The 11,565-nt window shown below is 40.2% G+C and overlaps 1 protein-coding gene across 1 annotated transcript; it reads left to right on the forward strand.

The window, feature by feature from the left end:
* Nucleotides 1–1,964: 1,964 nt before the first annotated feature.
* On the forward strand, nucleotides 1,965–10,896 carry LOC139597691 (neuropeptide Y receptor type 6-like). The gene is made up of 3 exons (XM_071443265.1): nucleotides 1,965–2,173; nucleotides 4,743–4,819; nucleotides 5,859–10,896. The coding sequence occupies exon 3, from the start codon at nucleotides 5,877–5,879 to the stop codon at nucleotides 6,993–6,995; it is 1,119 nt and encodes a 372-aa protein (XP_071299366.1). The 5' UTR covers nucleotides 1,965–2,173; nucleotides 4,743–4,819; nucleotides 5,859–5,876; the 3' UTR covers nucleotides 6,996–10,896.
* The last annotated feature ends 669 nt before the right edge of the window (nucleotides 10,897–11,565 follow it).

The raw sequence follows: 11,565 nt of genomic DNA on the forward strand, positions 1-11,565 counted from the left end.
GCTTTCTGAAGGAGGAGGCTGCAACAGGCAGCAACAAGGACTGCTGCACAGGTACACAGGGGAAACAACTAAGCAAAAGCAAAAAATTTTGAGTGATCAACCATCAGCAAAGATTCCTGCTGGCCAAGGAATCATGTAAATGCCAGAGCAAAAGAGCAAAAGAAAAAAAGTTAAATGTTATTTTCCACCAACAGGTTGTTGCCAATGCTACACAAGTTATTACAAACTTTAAGTTTAAAAACCTATTATGGCACTTCACCTATCACTTAATACTGAGTAATTTAAAAATGACAAGACCATTGATAAAAAGTAAACACAATTCTGCTATCCATTAACCTTTTTTGCAAACAGACACTCCAGCATTTGGCTGAAAGAACACATTGTGATCCCTCCTCCAGAGCCATGGGTCCCACTCAGCATACATACCTTTGACATCAGGATTAAACACACCAGCAGCTACACCCACAAGCCTCTGATGCTGGATGTGATCTAATTCACAACAGGTTACAGCACAATAAAATCCACACGAGGCAGAAGGCTGATACAACTGTAAAAACCAATGGATCATATGTTAAAGACCCCACTTTTTCCACAAACGAAGGACTGCATGCAGAATTATATTAGAAACAGAGGCATGTGTAAATAAGCAAAATGACCTTTGAAATTTAGAAATAGAATCAGAACATCTTTTAATTTTATTGACTTATTTGCTTCATAAGTAGATATGCATTTTTATGGCCTGTTCTGATGCTTATCTATCACATTGCATGTTCAGGTCCTGATTGACTTCCTGGGGTTACACTAAAACCAGAAGCAGAATTTCTAAAGCACTTTGGCAAAGCCTTGTTTTTATAGTAATTCTGACATAATCAAACCCAGCAAGCTCTAGAAATGCTTTGGAAAAATATATTCCCATTGCTTGATTGCAGCATTTTTGGTTAAGATATCAGAATTCCTAAACACACCTAGAATAAAAAGCACTGGGTTAAACTAAAGAGAAGGAAGTTTATGGGGAGGTGTTCAGGCAGTCTTCCTAGCAGTCAATTAGGCACTTGAATCCAAGATCTCCACAGATGGTTAAAAAACAATCTAGACAAAGATATCACAAATAGACTCAAATACATGAAAAGCAGGATGTTCATCTGGTCACAAGGTCACAAAGGCTCTTTCCACCCTGCACCAATTTTATTCAAATACTATAGAATGACAACCAACTATATTTTTAGATAATTAGTTCTGAATTGCACTTCAGTACAGCATCAGTATTGCTAATCCCAAAAATCCTACTGCTTTTTTGAAAAACCATTCTCTTAAAAAAACAGACTGAGATACTGGCAGTTAAGCGGACCTGGGTAAAAATACAAGAGTTTATAGAGCAATTTACCAGATTGCAGGTCCTAAGAAAAGCAGTTCCTTTCCCACTCCATAAATATTCATTCTAAATATTTAGTGAGTAAGCTGAATGGTTATTTTTATAAACATGTGTCTACAAAACATATGGATTCTTACTGAAAAAACACTAGGAAAAATAAAGCCTCTTTTCACCATGTGCTAGTGCAGTGTGCCATGCCTTGCTTTTCAGGAATACTGGTTTTATCTGAAGAGTATAAGCTAAAATATCGATTTATAATGAAAATTTGATTATCTTAATTGCAATAAAGCAAATGATACACTTAATAGGATGTGCATGCTCCTTCCAAACAGCTTATTGTATTGCTGTATCAGTTAAGAAAGCAATATGCCATCTGCAAATGTTTATGTATGAAATCCTGCAGAGGGAAAACATTTGAACTGCAGAACAGATTAAATACTTGAAAATGAAATTGCATGATAAGGTGTTTGACAGGGTGGAGGGAAGCAGCACAGTGGAGGAAAATCCATCCCCATGACTACTGGTCCTTCCTCCTTGCTGCTCACTGCTGTTCGTCTCCTCTCGGATTCCAGAGCTCGTTTGAATCCTCAGCTGCCTTCCCACAGCCTGGCAGCCTCAGCACTGCTGCAAAGTGGGGATCTGTGCTTTGCTTCACACAGAAGAAAGGAGAGTTTAAGTGTGGCTTTAGGAGACATGGCTTTGCTCTGGACTCTTTTATTCAGAAAGAAGATGTGTTTGCTGGCTCTGAGGGAAAAGAAAAATTGTTAAAGCAGTGTGGATATGACTTGAATTTTTAATCAGGTAAGAAGTCAGAAAATCAATAGAACTATGACAAAAGTTACTGAAATATCTTTTAAAGCATTATTTTATTCTCTGTAATAACCTATATTTAAAATTGAATGTAAATTTTCCTCCACATTTTATCTGTGCAATACTTAGGAACTTAATAAGGTTTGTAATTGAAACATTGTTGGTCAGCTTGAAAGGATGGGACTGTTCATCTTTAGCATAGGTAAGAAAATACTTAGGAAAGAAAGCCTTTCTAAAACTCATTTTATTTTAAACCTTTCTTTTGCTTATGAACATTTCAATAATGTTTCTGCAGATAGAGGAATGAAACAAGACTGGGGGTTTATAATATCTTACAGTGTTAAACTCTTACTATGGTAGAGAATCTTTTCCAAAATGCATGGATTAGGGCTTGAAGTAATTAGTTCTTTTTGTTAAACACTTCAATTCTGGTATCAGCTGTTGCTGTGATCCAAGGATGCTGATTCCAATAACATTTATTTATTAGATTAAAAAATGCCAGTATGTATTACAATATAGTTCAACATGCTGTAGCGAATACTAGAGTAACTTACTTTTTAATGCTATGAATGCTCCAGATGTTTACCAAGACAGGTGAATTTGCTTTATTGCCAAGGAAATGTTTAAATTGCCTTGCAGAATGGTGTGTACTAAAGACTGCACTCTTTAACTCCCAGCACAAACTAAAGAGTGAAAAGAAATTGCACATTTTCCTGAGAAAAGGGACAGTGAAATGGAGAGTGTGCCTAAACTGATGTAGCAAGTGAACTGGTTAGGTCAGTCCAGGGACTTTTCCCAAACAGAAAATGCCAGAGAAGCCCCAACACCCTGAATCCTTGGGAGAGGACATTCAGAATTTGCTATCAAGCTGTGTTGTGCATGCATGGAGAGATAAACAAGCTTTGCAAATAGTGCATAAAATATTACAAACTTGGCTCAACCTCATGGCCTTTTGAGTTGCCCACAGCTTCTCCTCCTCACATAAAAAGCAGGGAAGAGCAGAGTTTGTCTTTGAAGGATCAGATCTGTGCCAGCCAGGTGGACTGCACAGGACTGCAGAGAAACATCACCCCTGGGGTAAATCCAGGCTTTAGATCCTCACACTTCTGAAGTGGCAGCAAATCTCATTGGGGCAACAGCTGCCAAGCTGCCATTCAGTGCCTCTGTCCTTCCAGCACAAACATCCTTGGGTGTGAGAACCCCAGCCAGGCAGCCAGGGCTGCTCCAGGAAAGGTGGGTGACAGTGCCCTCCTGAAGGGGCTGCTTGTCATGTATTTGAGTCTCTTTGTGATATGTATATATATCTATATATACACCCAGCCACACCATCAGGTTGTGCAGGATGTGCCAGTCAGTGACAGTCCCTGGCCTCAGGAGCAGAAGAGTTTGTGGAGCCTGGTGGGCACACAGTGGAGTACCCAGCTCTGGCTCTTGCCCTGCTGAACTGGGGACACCTGCAAGGGACTGCAAAACCCATTAGAGCCTCCAGACTTGCACAGTTTTTGCAGAAGGATTGTAGTTTTCCATGTCATTCCCCAATGATATAAGGTCTCCTCAAGCCAAGTCTTATAAGCTCTTGGAGATTTATACCACACCTGAGATATAGCTCAGCTACCTTAGAAGGCATAAAATCAGCAGGATGGCTTCTGTGGTAGTGTTGGAAACAGAAAAGTTTTAATAAAAGGCAAAACAACAAAACTCTTTACAGAAAAACCCCGAGCCAGGTGCAAGAGGTTCTTGCTCCTGGTAAAATATCTCACAAAAGTGATTAGTTTCTTTGTTCTCTTCTCTTTTTTTTTCTGGTAAATTGCTTTGGTGAGACTTTTTGTCTCCTGTCCAATTGGTTATCCCTAAGTTTAAAGTGAAGTCCCCAAAGTCCTATGTGGGTTTTTTTTACCTAATAGAGGAGAGAAACTTCTGAGCTTTTTTCCTTTTTAAGGAGACAAAAGATACTTTTGTCACTCTGTCAACAGAGAGTACATTCCTATACCCCAATATAGCTTTAACCAAGCCAGGTACATTCTGGAGGAAGATTACAGGGCTTAATGCCAGCCCTGACCACAATTTAAATCATTTTTGGGACATCAGGGCCACACAGAGTCACATATATCTACAGCCACTTCCCACTCCAACATGAGTAAGCTGTTTTAATATTTTAATCAGAATGAAATTGGTAATAGATGCTCCAAAGGCGAGCATGGTGCTTTTTGGAGATTTTTTAGGGTCCTAATTTGAAGCACCCAAACTTCAACAGAAGTGTCAGGATAAAGCAGTCCAGGATATAACTCTGGCTGGAATATTCTTTGAGTGTCTGTGGGAAAACAACTACAAAATCATAATTCCAGTTTAACCCTGGATTTAGTGTTTAATTTTGCACAGGCAACCAAACTTTTAAAGATCCTTAGAGATTAAATAATGGCAACCATTTCTGTGAAAGGGCTGACAAATCTTCTACACATAAGCAGATTTTTTCTAATAATAACAAAACATCCACCTATCCCTTCTTCTTTTTGTGTATCCTCTTACATCCCACTGATTCTTCATTCTCCTTTCTCCACAGGCTCTCAACACCATTCCTAGGGGTGAAGAATGATCTCCTTCCAGCTAGTTTTCCAGTAATTTCACAGGGGAATTAAGGTGAGTTAAACTTGAGTTTTGAAATATATATGTGTAGAACATATATCCATTACCCATTTTTAAAATTTAAAATAGCTCTTTTCATACTTAGCTTTTCCTTTCCCAGGTTGGAAACAACCTCTTTCCAGCCAGAGAGCTGGTGAGCTTTTAAATTAAGATTAAGTTTTGCACTTTTGATATATTCAAACCCATCATATTCTGTTGAACCTAACTTTTCCCATTAATATAAGTTTTAAAACCACAGAACTGTTCTAATCCCAGATTTTTTTTTGCTTGACTCCTGTTTGAGCTGAAAGAGGAGTTATTTTCTGTATAACTACAATGTGAACTTTATTTTGTTTACATTTTTCTCAGGTCAGATCTAGAAAAAAGGACATACTATCTTCAATGCATCAGTAGAACAGGAAACCCCCTTTTAGATATATTCATAGAGGTTTTGAATGTCATGATCTCAAGCACACATAACCTTGATTAATTCAGGAGGATTGAGTGTATTAACTCACATTGCTTTGTAGTTCTAAAGAAAATCTAAGTGTGATGTCTAAGCTAGCAGAGTGATGGCAGGACCCAATTCTTCTTTTCTGGTAATACAAAAGCAACAGATTATCCTCATTGGAATCCATTAAACCTTCTTAAATCTTCAGCAGGGACAGATCTTAGAATACTTTATTCTGAGAAGCAAACTTCATCCACAACTGGTAAAAGAGGATTTGTGGGAGAGTGTCTGTACAAGTTCAGTCAGAGCTGCTATCACAGCTGTTTCTTGTACATCAGTTATAGATCTGTAGCACAGTCAGTGCAGGACCTCAGAGAGGTTCATCAACCTCCTTCCACAGGGATGCATAAACCCACTGATAAGCATCTGCTTTTCCAGTTCTCTAATTAATCATGTTAGATTTGCTCAAAACTTTAAGGACACTGACTGCAACGATAGACCCACAGTACTCACTGCTTTGAAAATCTCCATGCAAAGGTGATTTTAAATACATTTAAAATTTAAATACATTACATTTTAAATAATGCAAGGTTTTGTCCATAGGTTGGAAGATGCTTCAGGATGGATAAAGCTGTTCAGCACCCCAGCGAGACCCTGAATCAAACTATCTCTAACATTAGCCTTTCCCAGTTCTTGAACTTTGATACATGCCACCTTTCCTCCCTTGCAGAATTCTTGCTAATTACAGCTTACACATTGGTTACCCTGGTGGGGCTCGTTGGAAATCTTTGCCTAATTATTATAATAAAGAGACGGAAAGAAGCTCAAAATGTCACCAACATTTTGATTGCCAACCTCTCTTTATCAGATGTCTTGATCTGTATCATGTGCATTCCTGTCACAGTGGCATACACCTTAATGGACCACTGGATATTTGGGGAGGCAATGTGTAAAATAGGCTCCTTCATACAAAGCCTGTCAGTCTCAGTCTCCATTTTCTCACTTGTACTCATTGCTATTGAGAGATATCAGTTAATTGTGAACCCACGTGGCTGGAAGCCCAATATTTCACATGCTTATTGGGGAATTCTTTTCATCTGGGGGCTTTCCCTCATCATATCCACTCCTTTTTTAGTATTCCACCAAATAACAGATGAACCCTTCAAACATTTGTCCTTCCACAGTGATTTCTACAAGAACAAGGTGGCTTGCATCGAGGCATGGCCATCTCTTACAGAGAGGCTGATTTTCACCACCAGCCTGCTGGTTTTCCAGTACTGCTTCCCACTGGGCTTTATTTTTATCTGCTATCTCAGGATATTTGTGTGTCTTCGAAGGAGAAGGGGTAAAATAGACAGGATGAGAGAGAATGAGAACAGGCTGAGTGAAAACAAAAGGATCAATATGATGCTGGTGTCAATAGTGGTGACCTTTGCAGCTTGCTGGCTGCCTCTCAATATATTCAATGTGGTTTTTGACTGGAACTACGAGGCACTAATGAGCTGTAATCACAACCTGGCATTTACAATCTGCCACCTTGTGGCCATGATCTCGACATGTATCAATCCCATCTTTTATGGATTTCTGAACAGGAATTTTCAGAAGGATTTGGTAGTGTTAGCTCACCACTGCAGGTGCTCAGCATCACAAGAGGAATATGAAAATATTGCCCTTTCAAACCTGCAAACAGATGCATCTAAGGGGTCTCTGAAGTTAAATAATCCCCATGTGGATATATAAAAAAATCTAATCGCAGTTTCCAAAATTCTGTATTTTGCTGCAGATGGCCTCTTTCTGCAGGTCTTGGTCATGTTACCACCAGGTTTAGAGGAAGTCTTTGCCATTTAGTTCAGCAAAACCAGGATTATGCTCCCACATAGGCATGGTATTAACAGGTACTTTATGATAGTATTAATGCTGGTAAAACCACTTCCAACAGCCCTAAAGATCAATCATAATAAATTATAAACAGTATTAACACCTTACTTTTTTTAATCCACAGTTTCCCAGTCACTGGCATGCTACCTTAACTCCAATAAAAATGTTTCCATTTCAGCCACTGATGGGGTTGTCCTTCCTAAACACCTGGCTTCCCCCAGGTAAACCCTGAGCACTCTGCTATTCCCAACTTCAGCAGCCTTTCACACACTGTTTTCTGGCATGTTTATTTTCCAGCCCTACACCAATGCCGTTCCCGATGAATCTGCAGTTTAGAGGCAGTTCACACTGTAAGGAAGGCCCTGGAAGTTATTCTGACTCCATCACCTTCCTTTCAGCCCCCTCATGCAGTTTGCTTTGGCTTAGTACCAGTTCAGCCCAGAAATTTTAACAAGAGAAAAGGCTAGAGCTGGACTTTTTCTTTTTTATGAACACTAAAACAGGACCCATTTGATGTACTGCAAGTTTCACTCAGAATGATGTTGTTCAAGATGAAATATATATTTAGCATCTCTCCTAAAAGCATTGCATTCTCCAAAGCACCAGTACAGACCACTGTTTTCTCTCTTATCATCCTCACTGCTCCTTACAACAGACCTTTTAGAATGTCCATTACCAAAGCAACTCACTATGAATTCAGAATCAATTTTGTTCTAGCTACTTACTCAGATTTCTCTTCCAGTAGAAAATTAGGTTTGCATTTTAGTTTCAGCAATATTTTCCCCCACATTTCTGCACTACCAAGAGGGCACACTTGAGTAGATGTGTTCATTTCTGTTCACAGAAACACAATTTCTGTGTTTGAAAGCAGTTTCTTTTGTAACACAGTGCAAAGAAGCCTAGAGGGAGAATACTGAGCACAATTTTTCTTAAACTAAAACATTTTAAAAACCACTTTCCAGTGTGGCCATAAAAAAGTAGCCAAACTTCTTCTTTACCCATGATATAGTGGCAACATAAATAATAAGTTAATATTGAGCTGTTTAAACACAGTACTTAGAACACTTTAGTCCAAAAACTCACCAGGCTTCCTCTTATTCAAATTCAATATAATTAATTACTTGTACTGCCAAATCCCCTTCTATTTTTTCTAGTGAGTTTCAAAACCCCTTGTTCTAACACTTGTACATAAGGTCCCTTGTAAAGTATTATCTAACTTTAGCAATTTATTAATGCCCCACTTAAGCAAAAAGCATTCACATCCAAATTTCAGTGAGCTCCTTGATGACTCAGCTGTGATGGAACTCACCTTAAGGCTGTGAAGTTCTCTTGCAGAGGGAGCACTGCTTTCCACAGGCATCACGTTCCTAAAGGGTTTGGGCACAGCTCTCTTGTTCCAGCATTAGTTCAGAGTGCCTGCACACCCTGCTCATCAGAGGAGCTCTGCCACAAGAGCCTCAGCAGCTCCTGCAGATGCTCAGGTTTGTTAAATGTCCCCTGATCCACACTGAGATAAAAGACCTCAGTGAAATCTCTGTGTCTGAGCCCTTAGAAGTCATCAGGGCAGCCCCATCACAAGAGCAAGGATGGCAGAATTAGTGACATGGTAATCAAGTATCTGAGTGATAGGTATGGATTAGCTTTGGCATAATTTAGGGGTTTTTTCTAATTAAATCAAATATCATGCATTTGGAATTGATTACACTAAACCTTAACACCTGCCTTGTACATCATAGAAAAGAAACCAGGAGACAGCTAAATGCCTAAAAAAGGCCACTGATCAGACTGCTGAGAGTTTCTCAGCATTGACTATTTCTGTGAACTTCCACCCAGGTCACTGGGCTGCCTTTATTGCTGATGTGTTCATCACAACAGGCATTACATCGAGTTTAGAGCAGTAACTAAATTAGTGACACTGAGGCTGTTCAGGGTCAGAGGGGCTGGGCTTTGGTCAGGGGGAGGGGATGGAGCTGCTGCTCTCACCCCTGAGACCCCTGGGTAACCAAGGGATGCACTGTCTTCATTGCACCTGGCTGCACTGAGAGCAAATCTGATCCAGGATCTTCACTTTTCCTGGGGATCCCAGTGCCTGCACTGAAAACCATCTGCTCCTCTCAGAAGGTCATTTCCTAACAATGTTTTAACAAATGCTGGTGTCACAACTGTATCAACTGTATTTCCCTGGCTTTGGAACACATACCTCTCTCACCCATCTTCCTCAAATTTAAATACACTGTTTACAGCTTCAGGGCCCATGTTTAAAGCATTTTAGAAGCACATGAAACTCACAATTTAATTTATTAATACTAGCACAGCAGTTCAGATTGCTCTCATTGGCAAATATCTCAGTATTTAAAGTTTGAATCAGGCCCAGCTGAGATTTCCACGTGTGAGCTTGGCCTGAGTGGCTCCCATCCCATCCCATCCCATCCCATCCCATCCCCAAGCCCAGGTGTGCTTACTTTTACAGCAGAGGTGGTTTCAGTATCATGTTCCAAGTGGTTTTAAAGCAGCCATGAAATGAATTCTGGTTCAGATAATGTGATGCTGATGGATGGTCTCTCTGCTGTCTCTCCATGGAAGTGCTTGGGCAGTATGTATTAGACAGGCAAAAAAAAAGAAGATTGCCATCACTTTTAGTAATAGCAATTGTCTACTCCTGACATCCTGATCAGAGTTAAGCACTCAATTTTTCCTTCCAGTCTGAAATGCTTGGCATAAGAGGGTTCTTCATTAGCAGGTGGGAGCTCTCTGAGCAATGACACTGCTTCAGAATCAAAAGTGAACAGTAATACTTGTGCCTTGATTTCTCCTTCTCATTTCTTTCTCACAATTTCACTTGACTCAAGTGTTGATGGATGCTCCATTTCTGTCCTGAGCATTCAGTCATCAAGCATCTCTCCTTAGAGCTGCACTTGCAGCAATCATTGTTAACAGAGCAGAGGATCCTCGCTGTCCCAGACGTCGCTCAGTGCTGCACATTCTCTCCCTGCATCCACTGCCTTCCTGTGTATCCTGGTCCTGAACTTCCAAGCAAGTCAGGAGGAGCCAATTGACTGTGACAGGAATAGGAACAAAGAGGAATCACTTGTTTTTAAAGCATAAGTATTATGGACTCCAATATGGTGTGTGACAGCAGTAAATGTAACTGCAATACCTGGTACTTAAGGATTGCTCAAGTTGAACTGGCAAATGTTGCCCTGGCTTGAGTGATGCTGATGACTTTATTTTCTCTTGTTTTATTGGTATAGCCAAGTAGAAAAAAATACTAACAGCATTTCTCAGCAGAAAGTTGTTACCTGATGCAACCAGCTGGAGAACTGTGAGCTTCCTTGGGGAAGCAGCACCATGGAACTAACTACAGAAAGCTAGAGGGGGAGCCTGAACTCCCAGTGCTATTCCAGCATTGAAAGTCTTAGTTTTTAAAAAATAAAAGCTGTGTCAGAGCTTTGTTTGAGTGGTTTGGTCATGCAGATCAGACCAATATATTTATAAACATCCTTGTAAATGAACTGTGTCCTTATATGTCCGTGTATTTTATGGTTGATTGGTTTCACTTTAAGCACCTATAACCTTATAACGAGGGTAAGATACTTGGGAACTGCCATTCACTGTGGAGATGATTCCATTGAGCAAAGAGTTCAATTAATTATTGACTGTAATCCTGTCTGTGGACAAAGGCAGTGCCAGTGCTGTGTGTGATTTAAAGACTTTGATTTCTCCCATTGACTGATAAATAAATATTGCCCTGTGTAAAACCATCCCCCTGGCCAGCTGTGAATTGTACTGTCTGTAACTGGAATAGGACATTTCTCATTCAAGCAGGGCACCAGAGCACCAAGAAGCACCAAAAGGTCCAAAGAAAGATCCAGAGCTCCAAGAGAGATGCAGAGCCTGCTGCAGGTTGAAGGGATGGCCATGGAGGGCACAAAGGTACTCAGGAAGGGACCAGAGCAAACTTCAGATCTGTGATGGAGCTGCTGACCCAGAGGAGACAAAGGAGGAGGAGGAGAGGACACAAAAACTGCTCTGAGGAGAAGCTGTGACCTCCAGAGATGCCCTGACAAACCCAGAGGGGTACAAAGCACACTCCAGAGATAGCAGTGTGCTACGGTGACCCTTTAAATCATCAGGATGAGAGAAGAGGGGGATAAAAAGACACATAGAAAAATTAAAAAGCAACAGGGTATGTGACAAATGAGAAAAAAACCTAAAAAATAGGAATAGCCAGCTCAATTACAGGAAACAGAAAGAAAACTTTTAAAAGCTAAGGGGTACAAGGCAGAGGAAGAAAAAAAATGAGAACAGAGACAGAAAACTAGATAAAAGTACACACAGAAAAGCAATTTAAAAAATGAGAGGAGAGTGAATCTGTAGCAAAGCTTTGAGAAACCTCGCAATGAAGGAAGGGTCAGACAGGCTGCAGAATTGA

The sequence above is a fragment of the Agelaius tricolor genome, unplaced genomic scaffold (assembly GCF_023055355.1).
Source record: "Agelaius tricolor isolate 1412-34295 unplaced genomic scaffold, bAgeTri1.0.p SCAF_18, whole genome shotgun sequence".
NCBI lineage: Eukaryota > Metazoa > Chordata > Aves > Passeriformes > Icteridae > Agelaius > Agelaius tricolor.

Excerpts from the sequence above, each read along its gene's own strand:
- LOC139597691 (XM_071443265.1), top strand. The coding sequence starts at position 5,877 with ATGGATAAAGCTGTTCAGCACCCCAGCGAGACCCTGAATCAAACTATC.